Here is a 27,875-nt window from a genome sequence, read left to right on the forward strand (position 1 = left end):
TATGTTACCCCAATTCCCCAATCATCTTTTATCCATATCTACCTGAGAATTCATAGAAATTATATAAAAAAGCAGGTTTTTGATGTCCCTCTCAAAATAGATGTCTGATTCCCTCCTGTATCTGAATCCTCAAACGGATATAGATAGTTGACAGTGACCATGAAATATCAGAGCATGAAAAAGCTTTCAAAATCAGATGCTTTAGCAGGACTTACACTTCTGTAGATCCAAGAAACAAAGTGTAGGACTTGACAAAAATGTCCTACTTGTGGATTGTTTTTCTTGATGTACTCCACTGTTATTGCAAGCATCATAAACCAAAATTTAATCAGTTCCATTATCAATTCTGGGACAATTGACTGTGATCCAAATATATCTGAAAGAGATAATAAAATTAAATTTTAAAAAAAAAATTCATTTATATATCATGAATGCATCAGTCTAATGAGGATAATACCTTTTTCATCATACACCAATGAACCAACTGGTAGCTGAATATCTTCGCATGATTTAATTTCTGCTCTAAGCACAGTGCGATATTTTTTTTTTTTTTTTTGTGTGTGTGTGTGTGTGTGGCCTCAAGAAATAGTGGAATTTTTTTATCATTTGCTTCAGCACCAAATACAGCTTCAGCAAAAATCATATTGAAGTACCAACAGGCAAATGCGTGTGAAGATGGATAATGAAAGGAAATTTCTCCTTCAATTAACCACTTCAGCTCACTAAAACAATATAAACACATAAAATTAATTTGCTTTAAGTAAAGCTTAGATAAAATTTACACATACCAATTCAATGAAATATATATATACAAGTGATTACAGATAGGACTAGAATCACATGTATTATGTTAGTATGTTAGTTACATATAACATGAGATGCAGATCTTTTACTCTCCAAATATGTTTTCATTTTCAAATAAGATGAGCACACATAGGGCAAGATCCTGAACGTACAGAAGAAAAGAAGGGAAGGGCTCCGTTAATACACGTAACGTAGTTAACACTAAGAGGAAGAGCACATCAAGAATACAGAGAGCAGAAAATAAGATATAAGCAAACTGACAAATTTAAAATTGTCAATTTATTCTGACAAATTTACACTCTGAGTTAACACTCTGAGTTAACACCAATTTTAAAATTGTCATTGGGGTTCAATTCTTGTCAATTTATTCTGACAAATTTACATGCTTCAAATGCCTCCCTTCCAATTTGTTTTTTGTTTTTTTTTTTTTTCTCTAAATTGCCACATCCACCATATATAGGTGTAACAACTTTTCATAGCATAAGAGGAAAGGCAGGTTTAGTTTTTTGGTTACAAAACTTATAAGTCAATTAAGATTTTCAGTTTACATTTGGCACCTTAGAGCTATACACCAGTAATTTGTAGTCTGTTAATACTGGACAGACATCATGCCAAAACAACTAGAAAAAAGTTGGATTTTTGTTTTTAAATATAGGAGCATCTTAGATTCTCAAGACATCTTAGCATGATAACCACTTCTTGGCACACAGTATCCAAGGCTACAATATTAACTTGCAAGCTCTCTGCCATTTCTAGTCAGCATCGATGTAATCTAACATGTTATGTGCCTAACCATCTCTACCTACCACAACAGAAGCCTTGGTGCCTTGTGTTGGGTATGACAGTGTCATCTGTGACTGACCATTACTTTCCACAATGCCATCGATAACAGTATGCACATCTTTTACATCAGTGTCACCCATACTACTAACACTCCTCTTGCCCAGCCATTCATTTAGTGAGATTTGAATATCTTTCAACCCATTCATCACAACTGCCATTGTCTCCTCTGCATTACATGCAATATCACAAAGTGGTTCAAACACAGCCATCATACTGTCATACCTTTTCACCTCGATCAAATTTGATGGATCATGGTATGCCACCTTCACTCGTGCATGCTTCCAGGATACATCCTTACGCCACCGCTTCAGTATGTATTTATCAGGAACTTCCCCAAACAAGTGATGATCTAGCACCCTAATACAATGCCTGCACAATATCCCATGTGTCTCGAACAACTTGCAGTCACACTCCACTTCTCTTGACTTAACATTGTAACTTACTCGGTACAACCTCCTCCTGTCAGTTATGACCTCCTCACTTGAACCCTTGAAAACAATCCAAACACGATCCTCCATGAGATGCTCCACTGTGTCTCCAGCAACCTCCCCCTTTCCATAGCAGTAAATAACTCTCTCACACTCCCTTTGAACCTCTCTAAACTTATTATTGGTATAAACCTTTTGGAACACCTCCTCCGCCTTGAATCCAGTTACCAACTTCCTTACATACTTCATAGACTTTATATCTTCATCCTTCTCAATGGATATCTTATCCTCCATTGCTGCACAGTACTTCTCGGCAAATTTAAACAACTTTGTGTGCCTTGTCACAAAATTGTCAAAAAATTTGTTCATACTTCCAACCCTCTGCATACCTGCCAAAAATATCTCCTTCATGAATGCTGGGGCCCACATCGCTCTCTCCTCATAAAGTCTCTGCAACCACTCATTATCTCCCAACTCATACTTGTCGACAACACGAACCCACCGACTCTGAAACTCGTCAATGGTAAAACTTTCATAAATTACTTCCTTGAGTTCATCCTCTAATTCTTGGTACCTACAACAATTATATCTATAAATGTCAAAGACACAACCAACCATTTCAGATATGTAGTTCAACACTTAATCAAGGGAGATTAAATGTGAAAGTTTTGGTTCCAGTCATTTATGCCACTATTGGACTTCAATGATTATCATTTACACATAACTGAATTTGCTGTGAATTCGGTCTCTGTTTTTGCCCTACTCAAAATTGTTAGGTCTTTCACTACCATCTTTCATTTCTCATGATGAAATTACTTTCTATATAGTGAACAAGCTGATTCTGTATTCTTATTTCTTGCTGTTGAGGCTTTCCCCCATTAAGCCACATCTTTATGCCTTTTTGGGAAAAATTTGGTTTAGTTGAATAGAAGGTTCTACAATAACTGAGGCAATTGTACAAATAATATTTTCATCAAAATTTCTAACAAGTATGATAGAGATGAGTGTTTTGGCTCACAGATCAGGTTAATTAAGCTCTGTTTGTTGTCAATTCCAAAGAAAGCATCAGGAAGATTTAGGGTTTTAAGCAAGGGTAATGGTTGTGTGACCTCAATTGGGGTATAATTCGTCTTCCCCGCAAGACATACAGGGGATTTGGCTGGGTTACTGCAGTCATTAGTCATGGTAAAGGATCTCACTCAGAAATTATCAAGAATGACAGGTTACTAAGCTTGACAGTCAGCGTTATAATTTCAAAATGTACATATCTGTGTTAAGCTCTATCATTATTTGTAGCAGAGTTCTAGATTTTCCCTTTTTTTTGGATCATTACATGCCAAAGTCACAAACAACATAATCAAATAGAAAAACAATGGAAGCAATGTTGTCAAGCATACAATTTTTTATCGATTTTATTTGTTTCCTTTTGTTATCTGAGCATTTGATGTTAACCAAACTTTTTTGTCAACACAGCTTTCTGGTTAGGTGCTTATAGTTTCAGTCACATCAAATACTAGGTCCCTTTTCAACACATCCGAACTTCATATTTGCTCTTACTAGATCACACTTTTGCTCAACTTTCTTCTATATACATGATTTTCACTTTTCAGTCACATCATATAAAAACTAACATGAAACACATTCATAAATTTCATATCAGGTTGGGGCTAACAAAAGTTAGAATAACTACCATAATAACTGCATACACACCAAAACACTATGCAAATTCTCATCTATAACATGTATATTAATTCTTAAAAGTTGTTACCTTGCATACATGCACATCTTTTTCGGCAACTTTTGCAATATTTGCCTAATACACCACTTATGACAAGTATCCGGGATGGCTTCCGTAATCACCTTCCTCATTGCTTCATCCTCATCCGTCAAAATAGCATTAGGGGCCTTTCCTCCCATGCATACCAACCATTGCCGGAATATCCAAGCATATGTGTCAGCATCATCATGGGAAATTAAAGCACATCCCAACAAGGCTAATTGACCATGATGGTTAACACCTACAAAATTAACAAGTGGCAACTCATACTCATTCTTCAAGTATGTTGTATCAAAGCAAACAACATCCCCAAACTCTTCATATGCTGCTTTACTCCTTACATCTACCCATAACACATCCTGCAACACCCCAAATTCATCAAATCTATGGGCATGGAATAGATTTTGGTTGTTTCGTTGCATTCTCTCAAATAAATCCATCATAGAATTTGCATCACAACCCTCCATTCTCAGCCTTCTCACATGCTCTACTACACGTGGGTGATTCTTCTCCATCATTGGCATATCCTCAACAACTTCCCTCTTCACCGTCGAACTCCCATGAATTTGTGGGACACATGACCCATCATTAAAATCATTAGATAGCCTCCTATTTCGAGTTTCCCCAACCCCCTTCATCATACCCTCTTTCACTACCTTTGACTTGGTTAGGGTCAGCTTGTGATTATGCTCCAACACAACTTTCTTCAATTCCCACCCACCTTCCGCATTCAAACTAGCATAAACCATTGCAGGACACTCACACTTCTTCGACATACGTTTTCTTATACCTTGATCTTGAGCTTCCATGCTCCCATCAATCTCCATTCCTTTAGCCCTCCTCTTCGCCTCCCTCCTCATCTTAGTATCCGGTACACCATAACACTCACACCGCCAAGTTCCCGACCTCCTAACCTTCCCACTCTCCTTCCCAGTTCTATATGCCCCTGACACCCTACTAACACCAAACCCTTGGTCCATCCCATATCTTTTATAATATTCATCCACACCCTCCCATCTCTCAAACACCATCCCCACCCTCGGTGGCGGGGTCACGGGCAATAAACTCGACTCCGCCGCCTTCGACTCGTTTGTCGAAGACACTCCTTCCAATTCATCAACAATACTAACTCCATTATCAACCTCTAGAGCTTCTAAAGACACTCCCACATCATCACCACTAAATTCCTCACAATCCATACTCATATTCATGTTCAATTGTTCATATTCATATTCAATCATGCAACATTCAAACACCCCAAATTTATACACAACAATTCCAAATAATCAAATTTCACAAATCAAATAAATTTATTATGCCAAATTTAGAACCCAAAATTAAAAAACACCAAAATAATCACATTAAATAACAATTTTACAGATTACCCGCCGAATTCCAACTTTCAAAGGCGCCATATTTGTTCAATTTTCCGGCGAATGAAGGAAACGTCGTATTGAGGAGAGAGAAAGTGTGAGAGAATGTTATTGTGTTAACTTCAGAGGAGAGGGAAAATTTTGTACAGGAATAGACATTTTGGGGCAAAATTCGGAAAGATGATTTCAGGACAAACGACGTCGTATGATGGCATTTTATCCATAAAACGACGTCGTATTGTTGCTTCTTGTACACCTTGGTATATGTACCGACATTTTTCATTTGTCACTGCTTATGTTGGCTGCTGATACTCAACAAGTACAACAGGTACACTCTCTCTCTCACTTCACTGTTATCAGCTACTCAAAATTCAATCTTTTTTAATTGTAAGAACTGTAATTTGCTTAATTTTATCCAACTTTTTTTGTTAAAATGTTAATGGGTGTGTAAAATTTAGCTGAAAGATTTCTCATTTAGTTTATGGGTCTTAAATTTTGGTAATTTGGGAAGTTTTGGTAAAATTTGATTTAAATTTTCTATAAATGGGGTTTAATTATGCTTTGTTCTTCAATAATTAGTATTGTTTATGTGTTGGTATGGCTATTTTGATTCTTCAGTTTGAAATTGCATTTACCAGGTGATCCACAAGGTGGTGTTTCACTAGATTTTTTAGGGTACAGACTATAGAATAACAAATGGCTGGTTTGTTCATGAAATTATGCAATTATGGGCGAAGATTGCTCATTTCGATGACGGGATTTTTAGTAGTTATGATAGTTCTAGCTCAATTTTGGGCATTGCTCTCTGGTAGATACATATCTACTTTGTCTCCTGGCGAAAAGGCTTTGCCTCTAGCAGTGATAAGAAGTCCGTCTGCTTGGATTTTGGTTAAGGATGGTGATTTTGATATGGTGGAGGGAGTAGGGGGTAAGAATGCAAGTGAATTGGGGGAGGAGCGCATTGACAGTGGACTTATATTGGACCGTGATAGAGCTAGTAGAAGTGAACATGATGATGCTTCTGGTAGGGATTTAATAGTGAGGAAAACTAGTAGTGTGGAGAATAAAGCAAAGCAATTTGATGCATTGCATAAGAATTCTACTGGAGATAGTGTTGAGGATGCTGGAAGTATGGATGTTTTGACTAATTATTCGACTATTTCTGGTCAAATTTCTATGGATACGATGGAACCCTTGGGTACTGGACCAATTGTTTCAACATCAACGAGCAGCTCACAAATTCACAAAATCAAGCAGGTTGTGGAGTTGGAGGTTGATAGTAAGAATGACACATCTGTGATTGAAAGATATGTAAGAAAGATGAGAGGTGCTACGATTACTTTATCTGAGATGAAATCAATGTTGCTTGATGGACCTGCATTAACAACCTTAGTGGTATGGTAGTGCTATTTTTTATTTTATTTTTTTATTTTATAATTTTAATATATTAAGTTAGTATATGATGGCATGTGAAAGTGAGGGATGGCTCAATTGATTAGAGGTTCCTTCCCGGTACTGAGATCAATTCTCATCACCCGCCCTTGTGGCTCTCTGAACACCAAAAATAAGTTGTTGCACATTGATCTGTTGTTTCTTTTGGCTGAATCTAGAGGCGAAGAGGAAGAGGATCTACAACATGTGATCGCCAACTTCTTTCTGCAAGCCTACAGATCAGGAATGCTCCTGTTTTAAGGAATATATCTGACTTGCATGCTCCTCTTTACAGAAATGTCTCTGTGTTCAAAAGGTAAGTCTGTGTATAGAATTTTGTGATTGCTTGAGAAGCCAAGGATGCTTGATTGCTTGCAAACAGATGACTTAGGTACTTTTATGTGCCTACGTTCTTACTAATTCAAAGACTTTTGTGAAGCAAAGATTGAAGCAGATATTGGTAGAAAGCTTGTCCACCATACTAGCATAATATTAAATATGTCCACTGGAATAACAAATATTAACCAGACATGAAATATCCTGCATTATTCTGTTTATAAGCCTAAGGATTTCTTGTGTTTACCAAATTTGAACTTTTGAAGTGCCAAATTTGAAGTGCAAGTGACTGTTTCTGCAGGAGCTATGACTTAATGGAACGTCTACTCAAAGTTTACGTATACAAAGAAGGGGAGAAGCCAATATTTCATCACCCAAGACTACGGGGATTATATGCAGCAGAAGGATGGTTTATGAAATTGATAGAGGGAAGCAGACACTTCACTGTAAGGGATCCTAAAAAGGCCCATCTTTATTACTTGCCTTTCAGTTCTGAAACACTACGCACAGTCCTGTACGAGAACAAGTCAAATAGTGTCAAGAACTTGGAACATTATCTCACAAATTACGTGGAACTGATTAAAACGCGATACCGCTTTTGGAACAGGACTGGGGGAGCAGATCATTTTTTCGTTGCTTGTCATGACTGGGTATGTCTTTGAACTTCCAAGCTCTATAATTTTCTCTATATAAACAAAGGTCATTGTTTTGTATATCTGTTAGATGTTACTTGAGTGTTCTAGATTTCTTTTTGTTAACTTTCATTCATTTTCTTAGTCAAACCAAATATCTGCATTAAATGCAGCACTTTTGTTTCTAGTTTTTAAGTGAAAGCATTGATATTTGTCCTAAAATATTAAATACCGAGTTTGAGAATTGAGGTAGTATATTGCATTTTCACACTTCAAAATAGACTGAGAACAGGCCAAAATCTTCAATATTAGCAAGTTCTAGCCTTGGACCTACCCTCTAACCAGCCCTTGTACCCTCATCTGAGTGATGTACACAGAATCCTTGGAGATTAATTTGAGGTGTGAATGTCAATTTTCAAATTCAGGAAGGCTGAAGGTAACAATCAAGAATACAAATTTACAAAGTCTGCTAGTTTAAGTACCATAAGTAAAATGAAAAGAAAGTGAATGTGTATAGGAACCCCAAACTCAAAAAAGACTAACTGTAATTCTGTATAGTATATTGCCTTGACTTGAATATCCAAACTAGCACTCTATCCCCCTGATAAAACAATGACCTTTTCAGGGACCACGTATAACAAGAAATCATATGAGCGGTTGCATTAGAGGATTATGTAACGCCAATGTTGCAAGAGGCTTTAACGTAGGCAAGGATGTCAGTGTACCTGTAACTTATGTTCGCAGTGGAAATGACCCCACAAGAGACATAGGAGGAAAACCACCTTCAGAGAGAAATATATTAGCCTTCTTTGCTGGACAATTGCATGGCTATCTCCGTCCATTATTGTTGCAATACTGGGAGGATAAGGTACCAGATATGAAGATCTTTGGTCCAATGCAGCGGGATATCGAAGGCAAAGCAGTCTACAGGGAGTACATGAAGAGCAGCAAGTACTGCATTTGTGCCCGAGGTTATGGGGTCCACACCCCCAGGGTTGTTGAATCTATATTCTATGAGTGTATTCCTGTAATTATCTCTGATAATTATGTGCCTCCTTTCTTTGAGGTTCTAGACTGGGAGGCATTTTCTGTGTTCATTCAAGAGAAAGACATCCCAAATCTGAGGAACATCCTTCTTTCCATCCCTGAAGAACGGTACCTTGACATGCAGCAAAGGATAAGAAAGGTGCAACGACATTTCATATGGCATAAGACACCAGAAAAGTATGACTTGTTTCACATGACCCTTCACTCATTCTGGTACAGCCGAGTTTCTCAGATAAGGCCTGCTTAAAATCTATTGTTGCTAGTTGAAGCTGAATCTATGACTTGTCTGCATCTTCCAAAACAGTAAGTTAGCAACTTTTTTCTATTTATTACTCCGTATTGTGGTTAGACTTTTTGTAGTTCGTTTCAAATCCTAATAGTTCTTCCATTTACTGATGCGATGAATCTGGTATCCTCATGATCTGGCCTGGTTGACCTGACCATAATATTTGATATATATATGGTTCATGATCTTGCTTGGTTGACTTGTTTTCACATTACAGAGTACTTGGGGCATATCCTTGATCTGTTTGTTAAACAACATTGCACCAACCTCCCTGTATCATGTGTAAACATGAATAAGATCATGCCTCATCATACAAAATCATTTCAAATCAGAGTAGCTTTATTTTGTGTGTGGTTTCTGAACAAGGGAATGAGTTGAATGCACCTTGGATGAATTGCTGATCAATTTATTACTAGTAGAATAAATTTTATTCAACTTCATCCTTAGCTGCTTCTCTTTGTTGTTCTCACCAAATGATTTTCAATGTGAGATTTAGGCTTGTAGCAGCTATGAATGAATGCCTTGTTATCTAGATGTTTGAAGCTTTGATGATTAAAAATGGTCTTTTCTTGTGCCTTTTTTTGTCATCGTGGACGAGGGAGTATAGTGAGTTTATCATCTGAGTCCTGCTAAATGGCTGTTGACAGCTGAAGGAGCCCTAATTCGGTACCTTATCCATGATAGTTGAAGGATGCTGCCATATATGGCCGTGCCACTGCCATAAGCCCATAACCAAAGTTGCAGAGATAAGAAGAGACGAGAAAGAAGGTGAAAGATTTTGGGGTAAAAAATGGAGGAGAAGTTATATTATTACATTGCCGTTAAGGGGACAGGAAAGAGGAGATTAATTAATTAACTACTGTTAATTACAGTGTTCATATATCAAGATAATGGGACAATTACTCTATTAATATTCCTTGAGATTCTCTGATTAACTTTGTATTAACCATAATAAGGAGTATAAAATAGTACTTTACACTGTCAGTCTCAAACGTGGTCTCTCATGTGGACTGCAGAAAGTCAACAAACTAGCACTTTTTATGCACTCCCATGATTTGATACTGAAAATTACTATATTATTCTGCAATCTCATATGGAATATTTTATGAGTTGAAGTTGCTTATGTTTCTCCCTCTTTAGCTTGAAGATCTTCCTCTTCACCCCCTGCTTTCACTGTACTGTATCAGATTTTTCATTATTCCGGGGTCTATTTTGAAACTCCGTTTATAGAAGTGAGGTTAGTTGTGCAAGTATGTATTATGTATGCTAGATTATATTTCTCTTCGTTGATTTTGTGGTATGGAGAGAGCGAGATGTTGGGTTAGATTGGTAAAAAAAATTAACATCAATTCGTTTTGTTCATCAATTCGTTTAGCTAATCGCCTTTTGTCTGTATCCACTTGTTTATTCAGGAGATAGCTTGGATTTAATTTGGGTATGTTCACTATGTTGGGGTTTCCTGATACATAGTATCTCAAGGTCGAATATGACGGCCCAATTCATGAAACTATGTAATCCTGGGAGACCAGTAGCTCCTCTTTTTGTGGTGGTATTTTTAGCAGCCATGACAGTTTTGTGTCAGTTTTGGGAATTTCCTTCTGGGAGATACAATTTATCAGAAATGTGGCCCAAAAGTATACGTTCTGGAAATTCTATGATGAACAGTACTTTCAACTCTGGGAACGGAGTTGATATCAGTACCAGTCACCTGATAGAGGAGGGTGAGCCTTATCACAAAAAAAGTGGAAGGGATGTTTTCTTTAAGAATACTTCAGTCGCCACAAATTATAGTAGCATGGAGAACGAGGCAAATCGATCATATATCCTGCGGAATAAAACTATTCAGAACGACAACAAGGAGCATCTTGCTAACTTAAATGTGGAGAATAACAGGGTATCTTATTTTACAAATAATTTGACTGGAGCTAGTTCAACTCCCATAGATAGACTACAAGATTTGAGTTCCAGATCAAAGCCTTCTGTATCCATTAGCAATTCACAGGTGAACAGATCAAACTGGACAGTGGAGTTGCAGGGTAGTTTGAATGTTTCGTTCAATATCGAGAAGTATTTAAGAAGGATGAGGAGGGTTAGCTTGATTACCTTGTCTCAGATGAAATCCACGTTGCTTACCAGTCCCAAGTATATCAATTCTGTGGTATAAATAATAATAGGCTCTTTTTTTCATTTTTGAGTTTCTTACATGTTGCACCTTAATGAAATGTTTATTTGTTGATCTGTGACAGAGTCAGGAATGGTCAGGAATACGTGATAATGAGCTTCAATATGCTAGTATACAGATTAGGAACGCCCCCATTTTAAGAAGTGTTGCAGACTTGCACGCTCCTCTTTTCCGAAATGTCTCTATATTCATAAGGTAAGCCAGTTTGAAGATATCTTCATTGATAATCATGTGTTCATGTCTTTTTGCCAAGTGCTTAGAATCTTTTTTTAATTTTTTCTCCTTTTGAGGGCATGCTCATGAGGGCATATGTGGTGGATGCGTATGCTTCAGGATGAATTTGATCTTGGTAGAATTAAAAAAATTTCGGACACATGTTCTCTGTTTGATTATTGAGGCCTATTGGACAGTGGCCTTCTTGTAGAGTTGATCACATTTGAGTCTGACTGCTGCTGATTTTCTCAATTTGTTTACCTATTCTATTAAAAAAATTAAATGCTATTATCACTAAACTTTTTTTATTTTAACTCTTTATATGCTTAATTATGTAGCTAGCCCTTTGTAATAATTATTTAAAAGTTTCAATCATAAGTATGAAATTATGTAATTAGCAATTTGTATAATACATAGTCTATTTGCCTATATACACAAGTGTGCCATATCTTATTGCATTATTTACCGAAAGGACTGTGTATGTAGGAGCTATGACTTGATGGAACAAATATTCAAAATTTATGTATACAAAGAAGGGCAGAAGCCCATATTTCACCAACCAGAGCTGACTGGAATATATGCAGGAGAAGGGTGGTTTATGGAGCTGATAGAGAAAAGTTCACGCTTCACTGTAGAGGACCCTAAGAAAGCTCATCTATATTATTTACCCTTCGGTTCCACAACTTTACGCTGGACCTTAAATGCTGAGAAGTCTCATAATCCCAAGAAGTTGGAGGATTATCTTAAAGATTATGTGGATTTGATCAAGAATAAATACAGCTATTGGAATGCTAATGGGGGAGCAGATCACTTTTTTGTTGCTTGTCATGATTGGGTATGTTTTATCCTATCCCTTTGTACCTTAATCTCGCTTTGTTGTTCAGTCTATCCTGGGTTCTTCAGTTTTTGACATTTTGTTTATCAAACAAGGTAACACAAATGTAGGAAAAATTTCTTGTATTTGGAACATTGTTGTATGTGAGGGATATTTTTGGTAAACTTCATTTTTTTTTACTGACAAAAATGTGATTCTTAGGCTTTACGTATAACAAGGAAGCATATGAGCAGCTGCATAAGAGCTTTGTGCAATGCCAATGCAGCAAGAGGATTTAGTATAGGCAAGGATGTTAGTGTACCGGTAACATTTATTCACAGTGAAGATGACCCTTCAAGAGATATGGGAGGAAAACCACCTTCAGACAGAGATATATTAGCCTTCTTTGCTGGTAAAATGCATGGATATCTCCGACCATTATTGCTCAAGTATTGGGAGAATAAGTTATCAGACATGAAGATATTTGGTCCTTTGCCCTTTGATATAGAAGGAGAAACAATGTACAGAGAGTACATGAAAAGCAGCAAGTATTGCATTTGTGCCAGGGGATACCAAGTTCACTCCCCTAGGGTGGTGGAGTCCATTTTGTACGGGTGTATTCCGGTGATAATTGCTGACAATTATGTGCCCCCTTTCTTTGAGGTGCTAGATTGGGAAACATTTGCTGTTTTCGTGCAGGAAAAAGACATCCGAAACCTGAGGAGCATTTTACTATCTATCTCACAAGACAGGTATCTAGATATGCACCACAGTTTGACAATGGTGCAAAGGCATTTCAAATGGCACAAAACTCCACAGAAGTATGACTTGTTTCACATGATCCTTCATTCACTTTGGTCTAGCCGGGTTTCCCGGATTAGGCCCTTGTAGCAAGTCTTTGTTGCACCCATACTTTCGACTCTCATCTAGCAACTCCACAAACAACAAGAGCCAGTGATAACAATCTAGCAGACCACTTCATCAACTGTAAGTTTGTCATTCTGAACTTGCCGTAAATTGCAATTTATTGTGAATTGTCAAATTTAGCCTGTCTGCTGTTATAATTCAGTAACCATATGTACATACCTCCGTCGATGCAGGTGAGTAAATAAGGCTATGTTTGGTTGAAAGGAAATTTCTTTGAACTGAAGTTTATTTTCATTGGAAATTAGGCTTCAAACTTCATTATTCTTTCTTGGGTTTCTTGCCTAAACATTTAGAATTCAGATGGAAACTACAAATACAGTATATTTTCTCACAACCAAACACAGACTGTATCCTGGCCAAATTCTCTTCTGACCAATCATCACATAAAAGGAGATTGTATTCTTTGCAGTTCAACGGTGGATACGGTATATCTGCTCCTGGAACTTGGCATATTAGAACATACAACAATTTTTAAAGGACTCATTTTTCACGCAACCTCTGCTTATTCTCGTGCCAAATCGTGTTCTTGATCACTTGTTATTTCGATTTTGCTTGTTGTTACGAGGGCAAAAAAAAAATGAGAGTACAGGGTTTATCAATTATGTACTGATAATGTAACACCCCAATAATTCTCTCTTTAAACCTCTGAGGACCCTGAACAATATTCAAGAGAATTACTGGCGTGCTACCGCCACGTGTTCAAACGTTAAGGCTTTATCAGAAAATAGCAGCGGAAAAACTAAATCAGTTATAAATAAGTTTCAAAACCAACGAATGAAACCAAATTAAGTCATACAACTTGGAACCATTAAGGCCCTTATTCAAAATCCAATAAAAGTAGTAAGTGATTAAATTCAGTGTTCAAATAAATTCAAACCCAAAAGAAATAGTGTCGAATAAAATCGAATTAAAATAAATTCAAACTTGCAAAAGAAATAAAATGAAACAACCAACTCTCTACTCAAGATCCCACAACCCTGATGAATGCTGCATGTGTAAGAACCTGTGGTAATTCTGCTCCCCAATATTACAAGTGTAAAAATTGGATCGTCACAAGGTCATTGAAAGGCGAAGGCCATGACCAAAGAAAGACACACAAAGCACACAATCAGCAAAGCTGAGTACATACAAGCTGCAAAATAAATTAAGAATTCCATAACATGCTACTAATAATCAATCATCATGCATCATTAAATTATAGACTCAACACACGACTCAACTATTTATATTACTAAGACTCCATTAATTAATAATAGGTAAATCATTATTTTTATTCATTGGATTACGCAATAGACAAGGTTGTCCAACCCATGCTCCATTTGGAACATCAATAAAAGAAAAACCCCATGCCTCCTTTCGGAAACATCAATAAACATCCAACGACCACGGGCGCGACTCCGTGACCGTAGTTAGTATGAGATCTCACCTAACTCCTAGTTTTGAAAAATATTTGAAATAAGAGACTCGTAGATCAGACGGCCTCGAGAAAAGTACACGGCTAATACCCCATGTACCCCAACCCCTGATTGTCATTACTCCAGAAGTGCACCAATCCAGAGTTTTATTGCTCATCCATCTTGCACTTTACGTGATTTACAGGTTTAGACTTGGTGATGACTCATATGCATAACAATACAATCAATCCAATATCAATTCAATCAAGTAAAGCAACTTTTCAATTTCAATTCTTGATTTATTAGTGGCAAGCAACATTTATTATTTATTCCTTTACTACCTCGGTGTATAAACACCTTGAGTGCATAAGGCACCCCAAACTCTTAACCTTGTCTTATAAGACATGAACCATTCCTTTACTCATCCTATTTCATTAAATCATGAATGAGTAATAATTAAGTCATTTCACCAATCACATACCTTTGCCTCTAAGCGCACCTTGCATAATTAGAACATAACCAATAATTACAATAAGGAATAGTGCACGTCAAAGGAAATTCACAATGTATAACCAAACAATTTAACCCAGTCATCCCTAGACATGATACTAAGTTCTCGATCCGTCCTTAAACATGCACCTAAAAGCAAGGTTTTGTAACTTGTACGTACCTTGAGCAAACGAATTGGTATGCCACTTTACTAACTAGAAATCACCTTCAATAAACTCCTCTCCTAAGCCAAATAATAACATCTCAATCAATACCCAATCAATTAAATTTACAGCAATACTAACTTACTTTAAAACCTTCAAAATCCAAATCAAACAACACTTTAAAACCTTCCCTTTTGTTAAAATTAAAGGCTTATATATAGTTCTTTAAATTTTTCTTCATAAAAACCTTAAAATACACTCTTATACATGAAATTACAGCAAGTTCAAAGTCTAATAAAAATCTGAAAATTATATAAAAACCCCTAAAATCTCTCTTTTTAATGGGTGATTAAACCCTCTTTATAAAACATCAAAAGTAGTACTTAGAAACTATTTCCAACACTTGAAACTTCAATAAAAACATATATTTATGCTTAATTAACTTTAAACATAATTAATTTTATTAATCAAACTCAAGGATAATATTTTAAGTATGTAAAAACTTCGTTAAAATAAAAAACTGCCCGAAAATCATATTTAGAGGCTGAATTTGGCCTCGAGAGGGTGGTGCTCACTACCAAAGGTAGTACTCTTTCTTAAAACGTGGTTTCCACATGGAAAAAACTACTTTTTTGTCAAAATCGGATGAGTTTAGAACCTGGTCGGGATTAAAACGGGATTAATATTAACGAACGGAAATCTAAAAATTAAAACACGAATCTATGTGTTCAAAATAATCTGGAATTAAGTTAAACTAATTAGTAGTTATAATCACCAAAATTTCAAAACATCATTACTATAAAAGCCCTAAATCAATTGTTCATAAAAACCCTAAAATCATGATTTTCAATAAATTGAAACCCTAGGTTTATAATTCATAAAATATGAAATTTATAACATAAATATAATCTGAAATTTATAATCTTTATACCATTAAAATATAATTTGATACTAAAAATATAATCTTTATACTAAAATCAAAACCCAAAACAATTAAATTAACATTAAGCAAAATAATGAAACAAAGGAGGATGAAAATAAGACTAACCTTTTTGTGTGGGAAATTTTTGGAGATTCATGGGATATTTATAGGAGAGAATTATTGTAGGGTAAAAAGAAAGATTGGGCCTCATAAAAATAATGGGTCGATTAAGTAAACAAATGGGTTAGACTTGTATGATTGGACATAAATTGTAGAATAAAGGTGCATAAAATAATTTGTTCAAATAATTTTCGACCCAAATTAATAATTTGAAACTTTTGAAATTAAATTATGAAAAATAACAAATAAATATTATAAATAAAATAAATTTTCATTTATAAAATATTTAAAAATACGGGGGATTACAGATAACTTTTAAGAAGTTGATATTATGGTGCTTAGAATCATCAATAAAAGTTGAATCATACCCTGTAGTTTATAGTTATGTACTGTGAATTTTGAGTTCACTTGTTGCAGCTTATCGATTGAATCTACTTGTATCACTCTATGACTTGCATAATGTCACACAATTGAAGAACACCCAAACTCCCAAAACGTCTTGCTTTCCACAATATTATGCCAAGTAACGGTCAATTTAAAAACGGTCAAAAAAAAGTCAAAGTTCCCAATACGTCTTGTATAATGCAAACTTTGGTTAATTTTATTTAAAAACGGTCAATTTAAAGATAACTTCTACAATTTTACGGTAATATTTATTTCTTGAAAGATAACTTTTAATTTGTAATAGTTTGATTGCATTTTAATGTGTATTATCTAAGGAATGCATAGAGGCTGATATGTTTTATCTTTAATCTATTACATAGTGAGAATCTTTTTAAGTTAAATCATATGTTAGCAAAATAATAACTTTTATATATATATATATATATATATATATATATATATATATATATATATATATATATATATATATATATATATATATATATATATATATATATAAGGGTAACTTTAGATACTTTTAAGTTAAATCTTCTTAAATTAATCAAGAACTTGTGCAACATATGTTACAACAGTCATACTTCATAGAAAGAACAAGCCTTTATGTTAAAACTAGCATACTTTACACCATACCAAAATACTTGAGAAGTATATAAATCAATCACTTGTAGATAATTCAAAGCTGGAACTAATAAAATTCTTTGGATGTTGTAAGTTATTCTTGTCCCTTTACCTTCAAATCCTTACTTCCACAGCAACTCTTTACCAAAATGCTAAGCACGACAGAATGAAAAAAGGCTTAAACTCGAAAGTTAAAGAGTTATGCACTTATATTCTTTAATTTAAGTACTTTGTATTTAATTATGTACATGAGATTCTTTTTTCATTGATTTGAACTTTTGAATCAAAACTAGGGCAAATTAAGCATATTAGTACATGTACAACTTCTTAAGCTTCTTGTTTCTCGTACATATTTCGTGTGCCCTCTTGTTTTGACATTAGTTAGTCAAGGCAACAAGGCTACATTTCAAGCGTAGTCCATCGGGCCATATGACTCGAACCACTCAGCCAAAAGTCCCGTTTTCCTCTTATGGTTCAAGCCCACGTCCTTGCAAAGCTGGTCATTATACCAGATGTGTACTGCTCCAATGCAAGATCTTCTGTAATACTTGCCAGAATATCTCTTCATAACTTTCTCACATTTTAAGACTTCTTTCTCCATTTCTTCAATGCTTGGCAATTTGAATTTACCATCAAGAAGCTCAAATAACCAACGACACCTTAACTCTGAAGTGTACAAGTTTGCAATGCTCTCTGTAGATCCAATTACTGCTAATTGCGGAATTCTTGGATGGATACATTCCCTACAAGTAAGTCACAAAATAGTTATCAATTTATATGCAACATTATTTCAAAAAAATTTCTTAGGACCTGTTCACATTTACTGAATTGAGCTGAACTGAACTTAACTTAACTTAACTAAACTGATTGGAGCTGAATTGAACTGAATAGAGCTAAAATAAATATTTTATGTGAGAAGGAAATTAGAAGCTGAATTAAACTGAACTGAACTGAAATTAAGCTGAAGTGAACAGACCCTTACTTACATGCATGATATTACTGTTTTATGTACACATCACGTGCATATAAAACTAGTACAATACATCATAATACATACTAAGTACAAAATTGAGAAATAGTACATACCGATATAATGGAGCTGTTTCGTTGAAAGAGTCGGTAATACACTCTTGAAATTTGGGAGATGCAAAAATGTCTTTGAGCTTTTGATCTCCCTTAAATCCAGTAGCAAATATAACCAAGTCACTTTTAAGTAGTTTTGTGGGTTGTCCAACAATACTTTCACCAAGTACAACACCTTCTTTGTAAAAACTAAAATTTGTTGATCTTTTCAAACTTATGCTTCCTTTCTCAACGTTGTTGTAAAACCCTTTTGGAGTTCTTACAATCATACATGAGTTCATCTCTTGTAGGAAGTTGTAGTCCGGTACCATGTCGAATTTTTCTAGAGGTTGTTTCTTCTTAATTTCGCGCTCCACTAATTTGCTCAATCCCCATCTCTACATGTAATCACAACCATATGATTAGTACCCCCTTACGTAGATGTTACGTGACATAATGTACTTTTTCAATTTCTTATAATTAAGGATATGAACTCTAACTTCAAAGAAAGAGTACGTACCAAAGGAGAGAGCAGTGAGGCTAGGAGATTAATTAGAGGGCCTTATCCCGGTGTATGTACCAAGAGTTCGGAAAATCGGTTCAAATACAAGTTTTTCCAAGTGAAGGACTCGTCTACATTCCAATGAGGAGTCCTACATATCATTGTGCATGGAAATTCTACTCCTGCAATAATCAACATCACATTTAAGGAAGACAAAAACATGATCATTCATTTTGGTGTTGTATGTCATAAAACCATAATGCAAGTCATCTTGGTCTCACAATAACTATTGTTGCGTGATAATTTCATTTAAGATTTTGTAACTCTTAACTTAACATATTAACATAACTCTTAGCGTAACATATTATCCTGATCTCACGATGGTATGGTTATAAGTTAAATATGGGCAAATTAAGACTATGCAATTATGCATATGTACGCGATTTAGGTCTTACCATTAGCAACTGAACATTCCATAGCAATGTCCAATGCAGATTTTTTGAAGCCAACTACGGTAACTCGCTTCCCTTTGATTAAATTCTAGCATCTTCATTGTCCATGTTAGAATAGTCCATAGAATGCATCACTTTCCCTTCAAAAACCTCTGGCCCTTTGCCTAAGGGAAACTTTGGTATATTTGGTAGATCACTGAATCTTCCAAGACACAATATCACAAAATCTACTTGCATAACCTGTATAAATTATTGGAATTGGTCATTACTATGAAAAACTATCACCTTAGCTAGTCATTCACAAATCAATTAACGTATTCATGTATTATTGTCGAAAAATATACCAATAAGAAACCATTATATTATTACTTTTTGAAAAGTGACAACTTTTTTCATGCATATGAAAATAGTGCAAAATATGTGACTATTATTATTGATAGAAAGTTAAGAGAGCATTCAGACACATGAGATCTTTATAATTTAAATAAGATAGTTATAGATCGATAATAATATTTACTTACCTGATTTACTTGACTTGGTTGAGTAAGGTCTTGCATGGTAATAACCCATTTATTACCCTCATTGCCACCCCAAAGAGGCCAAGATTGAACATCTTCATAATTAGGACATTCATACTTTATACTCACCACCTTTGTGTTAAACTTGATGTGTTTAACCAAATCAAAATGTTTAGCATAAGATTGAATGTAACTAAACACTTGATTTTGATTAGGGAAAGTTGTTTCAACAGAAGAAGGCCAAGGAAAATCAGAGAATTGGTAAAGTTGTTTAGGAGTTTGAAGCTTTGTAGTCTCCAAAGTTTTGATCCAAACACCACCAATTGTGCTACGTGACTCAAAAACTATGGGATTGTAACCCTTAGAAATGGCATATTTACATGCTAATAGACCACTAATTCCTGCTCCTATGATACCCACTTTTCTTTCCATTGTTAAGTCTATCTTGTGTAAGCTCTCCATCAATTGCGAACCCTCTATTTATATAGATGATTGATAATTAAAAATATTATAAATTATAATTCTCTCGGTTGCTTCTCATATAAATGTATGTTAAGTTACGGACATATATATTAAAAAGTGTATTAGTTAAGCAACATAATATAAATTTTGATTATGAGAATCTGAAAAGTAAGAGTCATTGATACATTTTTGGCCTCTTCATATTTACTGAACTGAGCTGAACTAAACTGAACTGATTGGAGCTGAACTGAGCTAAACTGAATTGAACTGAACTGATTGGAGCTGAACTGAACTAAACTGAGCTGAGTTGAAATGAATATTTTATGAAAGAGGGAAATTAGGAGCTGAACTGAACTGAACTGAATTGAACAGCAATTAAGTAAATGTGAACATGCCCTAAATGATACAAACATTAATAAGATAGAAAATTAGTTAAGTGGTCAAATAGTATGAAATGAATTAAGGAATCGAAGTACAATATGGTCTTTGTAAAAATAAAAAATAAATAAAAAAAGAAAAAAAAATTACAATATGGGGTTAGTAACTTAGTATAATCTTATACCAAGTAAATTTGTTACAATTGAAGAAATCTGCTACAATGATGCAAAATTATTCTCTAAGAGATAGCAATAAATCTTTCTCTTCTCTTGATGTTTAAGTCATTGACCTTGGCAATATTATTGGAGTGTCGCCTAAAATTGAAATAACTTGATAACTTGGTAAGCAAAGAAGCATTTATTGTGATAGTTGTAGCAAATAAAACTTTAACGCAATATACTTATATAATCTTCCCTCTCCTTTCTTAGGGTTTTAATTTTCTTGGTCGTTTAGGTCGGAAATAGTCTAATTTCTACCCTTTTTCTTTGATTTAATTTGCTTTTTTGTTATTTGATTTTTCTTTGATGTGCTCTGTTCTCTCCGTTTGTGAGAGTCTATCCCAATTTTTTTGGGTTTTTCCCAATTTTCTGGGATTTTGATTCTCAACTATGGAAGAGAATTTTATTTTTAAGGTTTTAATAATAATTGAGAAAGTGATTTGGATTCATACGGGTTTAGGGTTCGTCATCAACTATACAATCAAAACATTAGCGCAGATTGCGAAGGTCTCTATTTGAAAAGATGCAAAAACATCGAAAATCACTACTCGCGTCAAGTTTGAAGCAGTGGAGTGTGAGCTATGCCCGATATGCAAATTAGTTATGATTTTAATTGTAAAAGTTATGTTATTTTCTCTAGATCTGTGGTTTATAAATCTAATATATATATATATATATATATATATATATATATATATATATATATATATATATATATATATAAAGGGGAGTTTTTTCCCGAGATTTTAGAGAGCCACGTATGATTTAATTTTCTTAGCGCGCCATGTAAGATTGTAAATATTAGTTGTAGCCAATTAAATAAGAGATTATTAATTTCTTTTACAATTAAATAATTCAAATGCCACACAAGCAAAATTGGCGAATGATATTTTTAAGTTTTAATTAATTAGATATAAATAATTATCTTTTGATAATAGGAATTTTATCTAAATATGTAACAAATTTTAGCACATACAAAAAAATATATTTTAAAAAATTCAAACAAACCGTGCATCGCACGGGTTTCATCTAGTCTTTACTATTTTTGTAGATGCTGTATTAATGATAATATCTTCTTCCTGTAAAAAAATAAATAAACATTTTTTTTATTTTACATGTTTGATAAATATCTTGTGCATTAAAACGAGAGCATTTTGACATACAAGTAACTTCTATTTGTAGAGAACAACCATTAAACGTAACTACTGTGAAGCAATGATTTATGATTAGCTAGATTACCTCAAGTCAACGAAAATACGAAATAACAAGTATGCGACAGATGAAGATGATGAATGTATATAGTACTTCGTATGGAATTACCATTATCACTCAATCGTGTTGTGCATGCGGAGGATACTTAGGCGCAAAGCTCTACTTGACTAGGCAAACATAAGATGAGGAACCTGAGACGATAAAGTATAGTTATTGCATAGTTGCATATAGAAAAGGATTATTACTCACACAATAAATTAGATTAGTGTAATAAGTTAGGATACACGAACACTTCACCTAACAGATTGGACTATTAGTAGTTAATAAAAGCCATAAAAGTTGTAGTATAGAGTACATATTACTACGGAATAGCTTCTTAGACAGCTCATAGTATATATGATCGTGATGTGCAATTAATGCAAATTGCAATTACGTTCATTTAATAACATAAAGCGAGTGTAAGACAGAAATTACAAAGTAGTAAATTAAAGGATATACGTGCATGTAACATACTTCCTCCTTTGCTAAGCTTAATTGTTGTCTTGAACATTATTAGGCGTGAAGAAAATTTTCTAACAACCCGAAAAGATTAGTGTGAAAGCATATTTGTGGACGAAGACTGTAATACATATAATCGAACATAATAATGTACAAATCTGGTAAAAAAGACCCTTTTTTTTTTGGTGTTCCACTTGGTTCACCTTTTGGGCTAATTCGGATTCGAGATCAGTTCTGGGTGGTTGGGTTCCAGTCCCCTCTCAATTGTTGTTGTGGGGGATTGAACACAGGTCCTTCCTACCAAGTGTAGTTCCACTCACCACTACACCAATCGTCAATTGGTAAAAAGACCCCTATTATGACTTACTTTTTTTTTGGTTTTGTTGATAAGATATTTATTCAAATTTGTTTAACCTTCTTGTTTTCATTTTTCAAACCCTAAGAACACAATACAATAATGCATAGTAATTTTGAATTAGTTAATCTCTATTAAGATGATTAGGGGCTACAAAACAATCTATTAAAGGATTATTTGTTCACAAAAACAATACATAAATATAGTTGTTGCAACTTTACTTTTACAAAGGTCCTGTTCTCATCAAATTATTTTCAGTTCAGTTCAACTCTAATAATTTAAGTTCAATTCAGTTCTTAATTTTCTTCTCTCATAAAATATTCAGTTCAATTCAATTGAGCTTTAATAAGTTCAGTTCACTTCAGTAAATGAGGAAATTCCAAAAAGTCTTTTTTTCAATTTTTATTACTTTTTTTTAAAAAAATCCCTTGAAAATTTAAAGAAAAACTGGACCAGTAAATAGTGATACTGATTTTTAATTTTGTAATCAATCAAAGTATTCCAAGTTTGCAACTTGCAAGTGGGAATTAACAAACCAAAAGTTAAACTTTCTGCATCCCAAAAACACATCCCTCCTTTGAAATTTAAGCTTATAACTGCATAATTCTGGGAACTGGGGTTTCCAAGCTAATTTTAACCTTCTAAAGGTGAGTTTTTCCTTAATTTATGCTTTACTTAGAAGAATTTACGCCGTCAATAATGTAATTTCTATCTGAAACTGCAAAGTTTTGAAATTGCAAGTTATAATTTGTCAATATTAGAAGAACAAGCTAGCAAATTTGCTTTAATTTCTGTTAAAGATTGTGTTTTTTACTTCATATGCTTCCATTTTTATGCTATGGTCTTCAAATTCTGAATGCCCAGGATTTCAGAATATTTTCTGGGGTTTTTAGTTATTAGCTGAATTAGTTCTTGGCAAAAGTGGAAAATTATTGATTAGCTTTTGTATTTTCATTTAATTATGTTAGGTTCTGGTTCATATGTATGATTTAAGAAATTTTTGTGCATATTTGCAGTGAACTGGGAACTGATTATTAAGGTTTGTTGATGAATCAATTTCTGAAAAATAATACTTCCTGTTGGGAAGTTAATTGGTTCACCATATGAAAACATGTTAAGCTAGTCTTGAAGTTAATTGGTGAACTTAGAACTATTATAGAAGCTAATGGAAGAAAAGGATCTCTATAGACAACCATAGGAGGTAGATTCTTGGTTCGTGCCCGGGCCTTGTCCTTTTGGGATTAAGGATTTGGTGGTGGTGGTGTTGCTAGTGTTGAATTTTAGAATTTTTTAATGGGTATGGAGTATTCTGTTCAATTCCAAAAGCTGTGTCAAATTGAAGCAAGGAGGAGTTTAATTATAGTGGGTATTGTTGCTATTGCCTATGTGATGCTTCAATTCTTTATGCTGCCCTATGGGAATGCACTTAGATTCCTACTTCCGGATAATGAAGTTTTTCTTAGTGCCAAAAGCGGCTTTTCATCTAACCAATCATCGGTTAAAGCGGAAAAGGAGGGTGAGATTAATCCTTCAAGCTTTGTAGAAGCGGCTAGAGAAGATGATAAGAGTAATGATGATGATAATGTTAGTGAGGATGAGCTGGATGACAATGTGTCAAAGGAGTTAGATATTGCATCGGGGGGGAATGACCGGGATGAGTCTCTAGGACTTGACAAGCCTTTGAAGTTTTTAGATGTCATGGTGGATAATAGCTCCAAGGTGGAGGCGGATAAAGCTGGAAAAGGTGAGCTGATAGTGGGACTGGAAGATCAGAATTCATTTGACAGTGGTTTGGAGTTGAATGAGAGTTCTAGTTTTCAGGGAAATGAAAATGTTGAGAGTTGGAACCAAGCAAATCATATACAACCTGGAAATGTGAAGAAGCTCCCAGATAGTGATCTTGCTGCTCCAAAGAATGATTCAGAAGTGATGAGTGTTCGTCGGAGGAAGAAGGCGAGACCTGGAATGCCTCCATTATCAGTGACACCCATAGTCAAGATGAACCAGATATTAGCTCGTCACCTTGCCTCTTCTAGCAAAATGGTATGTCCTTTGACTATCCCATTTTCTTGGTAGCCCTAGCATATTGAGACTATAACAGTAATGGATTTATTCTTCAAATTCTTGATGTTGTCCAGGAATCGATTTTTAACTTAATATTTATATGTGATATAGTAGAAACCTCAATGGTCGACTCTCCATGACTGTGACAAGGAAATTTTTGATGCAAAATCAAAGATTATCAATCCTACTGTGTCTGATGTTGACAAAGAACTTCATGCTCCTGTTTTCAGAAATGTTTCTACGTTTATGAGGTAAGGGCTAAAATTGTTCATGTTGTTGTGATAAATCTTCTCATATCTAGTGGGAGGTTTGAAGAAGAACTCTTTCCTCGTGTGTAGTTGTTTGCATTAGCTGTTCACTTGACAATAAACAGAAGTTTGAGGAAAGTTGTTGGCTATTACATTATTACGCAATCTCACTAGGTTTTAATCTGTCTGAAACTTGAGGAAATAATTATTAGTTTATCACTATACCATCAAAATGCTGCTCCATCATCTAATATAAACTTATGATGCTTTATTATACTATTAAATTATACTAGTGCTTGAATAATACTTATACCTGTGTATTAAAGCCTCAATTTTCGCATAGTTTATTACCTCTGTAATCCGGATAGGTATATGCTTGCTTATCAAAAAAACAAATCCATGCATTGCAGGAGCTATGAGTTGATGGAGAAAACATTGAAAGTGTATGTCTACAGGGATGGGAAAAAGCCAATATTTCATCAACCAACACTTAAGGGACTATATGCTTCGGAGGGGTGGTTCATGAAACTTATGGAGGGAAACAAACACTTTGTTGTTAAAAACCCAAACAAAGCTCACCTGTTCTATATGCCTTTTAGCTCAAGAATGCTAGAGTATGCACTCTATGTGCCAAACTCTCACAATCGCACAAATTTAAGGCAGTTTATGAAAGGGTAAACTGAAGCAATTGCAGCAAAATATCCTTTCTGGAATAGAACTGGGGGAACAGATCACTTCGTTGTTGCCTGCCATGACTGGGTATGTTCCTAATCATTCTACAGACTAGTTTTATTTCGCTTTTTGCTCTTTGTTGACATTTTTTTTTTTTTTTCTGATCTAAATGATTGATTAAAACTTAGAATCAGAAGTAATACTATATCACCTGAGATGATGCACTAACCTAATTTAACTAAGAAGAGACCACCCTGACCCAATTTCATTGAGATGCGGAAATTTTGCCCAATCTCAAGGGTATTTTTTGATTGGAAGGTGCACTGATGAGACTAGGTGATGAAATCTAACATGTTAGCAAATCTGCCCTGTCGAAATGTTAAATTATTGTTGGAAAAGCATGAGCAGTTGTGAAATGTTTTTCTTTGCACATGCTTGACAATTTATTGTTTTTAGCACTTCATATATCAACATTTTGTGGTGATCTTTCGGTGTTTTGCATATTTTCATGTTGGGTACTTTTAGGCCCCATATGAAACAAGGCACCATATGGAGGAAAGCATCAAAGCCCTTTGCAATGCTGATGTAACTATAGGATTCAAGATAGGGAGGGATGTGTCATTGCCAGAAACCTTTGTTCGTTATGCAAGAAACCCTCTCAGAGACATTGGAGGAAAACCGCCTTCTAAGAGGAACATCCTGGCTTTTTATGCTGGAAACAGCCATGGGTATTTACGTCCAATCCTGCTAAAACATTGGAAGGGCAAGGACCCTGATATGAAAATATATGGTCTATTGCCCACTAGTGTTTCAAGAAGGATGAACTATATGCAGCACATGAAAAGTAGCAAGTATTGCATATGCCCCAAGGGCCACGAGGTCAATAGCCCGAGAGTTGTGGAAGCCATCTTCTATGAATGTGTGCCTGTGATAATATCTGATAATTTTGTCCCTCCCTTTTTTGAGATCTTGAATTGGGAGGCATTCTCAGTTATTGTTGCAGAGAAAGACATCCCAAACCTGAAAGACATTTTGGCATCGATACCAGAAGAAAGGTATATTGAAATGCAGCTTGCAGTAAAAAAGGTCCAGCGACATTTCCTCTGGCATTCTAGACCTGTGAAGTATGACCTTTTCCATATGATCCTTCATTCTGTATGGTATAGCAGAGTTTTCCAGATCCGAAGGCAATAACAAAAAATCCAAGACCCAACCATTTTATGCTAAGGATTTGCTAGGAATGATGTAGGACGATGGAGCTGCAACCTTGTTCGCTTGTTTGCTCTATCTCTGAGCAGCATTAAAAGGGAGATTATACTTATACCAGGACCTTATACAACATATTACACTAGGTATTTTACTCATGAATTAACCATCTTGATATATATTGTGTAGCTGTGTTCAATTCCACAAACTCATTTTTTGTAATAATATTATTAATAATTAATTTATTTTTTGTCACGTGAAATGGGTAACCTGCCCACTGAATAGCTCAAGCCATTTCCATTAATTGGAAGTGTCGTTTCATTATTGATCTGAAAGCCATGCCCATCATTGTACCTTCCTGTAAGGTTGTATACTGCTTTCGGACGTCCTTTTATTTCAATTTCCAGTTTAGAAGGATGTTTCCTTTTACCTGAACATATATAGTGATAGCCAATACAAATATATGGGTATCAAAAACATCAATGTTACCTTTTGAAAATTAATACTCCGTAATATAATATTTGTACAAATGAGCTAATATGTTTATGAACTACTTGCAAACAAGCTCTTTGTTATAACAAACTAATAGCCAATGGATCCGATTCACCCATTTTGCACCGTTACAGATAAGCCGACCCACACAGGAAGAAAAGTTTGGAGATTAAAGACGATGCAGTCCTTCAAGGCTTCAATTCCTGCAAATCTCAACTTTGGTTGACATAAACATTAATGTTGTAATTCAATCCCAATAAAGGTATGTTTACTTATTCCGTCACTCAAACAACTTCTGTTTATTTCATTTCATAGAAGGAAGTAAAAATTG

General features: G+C 34.8%; 3 protein-coding genes and 2 pseudogenes across 6 annotated transcripts; 3 read left to right on the forward strand and 2 right to left on the reverse strand.

Annotated features, from left to right (window-relative positions):
- Window positions 1-1,136: 1,136 nt before the first annotated feature.
- On the reverse strand, window positions 1,137-5,382 carry LOC145579895 (protein FAR1-RELATED SEQUENCE 6-like). The gene is made up of 2 exons (XM_081637186.1): window positions 3,844-5,382; window positions 1,137-2,649 (listed from the first exon to the last, which is right to left on the reverse strand). The coding sequence occupies exons 1-2, from the start codon at window positions 5,091-5,093 to the stop codon at window positions 1,593-1,595; spliced, it is 2,307 nt and encodes a 768-aa protein (XP_081493312.1). The 5' UTR covers window positions 5,094-5,382; the 3' UTR covers window positions 1,137-1,592.
- LOC145579896 (putative glycosyltransferase At3g07620) lies at window positions 5,380-13,677 on the forward strand. Of its 4 annotated transcripts, none has more exons than XM_081637187.1 (6): window positions 5,380-5,553; window positions 5,864-6,620; window positions 6,836-6,972; window positions 7,294-7,642; window positions 8,250-8,974; window positions 10,370-10,500. In XM_081637187.1, the coding sequence occupies exons 2-5, from the start codon at window positions 5,922-5,924 to the stop codon at window positions 8,916-8,918; spliced, it is 1,854 nt and encodes a 617-aa protein (XP_081493313.1). In that variant the 5' UTR covers window positions 5,380-5,553; window positions 5,864-5,921; the 3' UTR covers window positions 8,919-8,974; window positions 10,370-10,500. The 4 variants fall into 4 exon arrangements, with proteins under 4 accessions (XP_081493313.1, XP_081493314.1, XP_081493315.1 ...); XM_081637188.1 differs by lacking the exon at window positions 10,370-10,500 and adding an exon at window positions 9,605-9,789; XM_081637189.1 differs by lacking the exons at window positions 5,380-5,553; window positions 5,864-6,620; window positions 6,836-6,972; window positions 7,294-7,642 and adding exons at window positions 11,204-11,334; window positions 11,839-12,187; window positions 12,389-13,153; window positions 13,267-13,677 and having other exon boundaries at window positions 8,836-8,974; window positions 10,370-11,115.
- Window positions 13,678-17,611: 3,934 nt separating this feature from the next.
- LOC145578611 (putative flavin-containing monooxygenase 1) lies at window positions 17,612-20,171 on the reverse strand (annotated as a pseudogene).
- A 3,202-nt stretch (window positions 20,172-23,373) lies between these two features.
- Window positions 23,374-27,322, forward strand: LOC145578613 (uncharacterized). The gene is made up of 5 exons (XM_081635908.1): window positions 23,374-23,509; window positions 23,879-24,905; window positions 25,041-25,177; window positions 25,585-25,933; window positions 26,372-27,322. The coding sequence occupies exons 2-4, from the start codon at window positions 24,156-24,158 to the stop codon at window positions 25,850-25,852; spliced, it is 1,155 nt and encodes a 384-aa protein (XP_081492034.1). The 5' UTR covers window positions 23,374-23,509; window positions 23,879-24,155; the 3' UTR covers window positions 25,853-25,933; window positions 26,372-27,322.
- Window positions 26,396-27,040, forward strand: LOC145577619 (putative glycosyltransferase At5g03795 pseudogene; annotated as a pseudogene).
- Window positions 27,323-27,875: the final 553 nt, after the last annotated feature.

This window comes from Chenopodium album, chromosome 14 (assembly GCF_948465745.1).
Source record: "Chenopodium album chromosome 14, dcCheAlbu1.1, whole genome shotgun sequence".
Lineage (NCBI taxonomy): Eukaryota > Viridiplantae > Streptophyta > Magnoliopsida > Caryophyllales > Amaranthaceae > Chenopodium > Chenopodium album.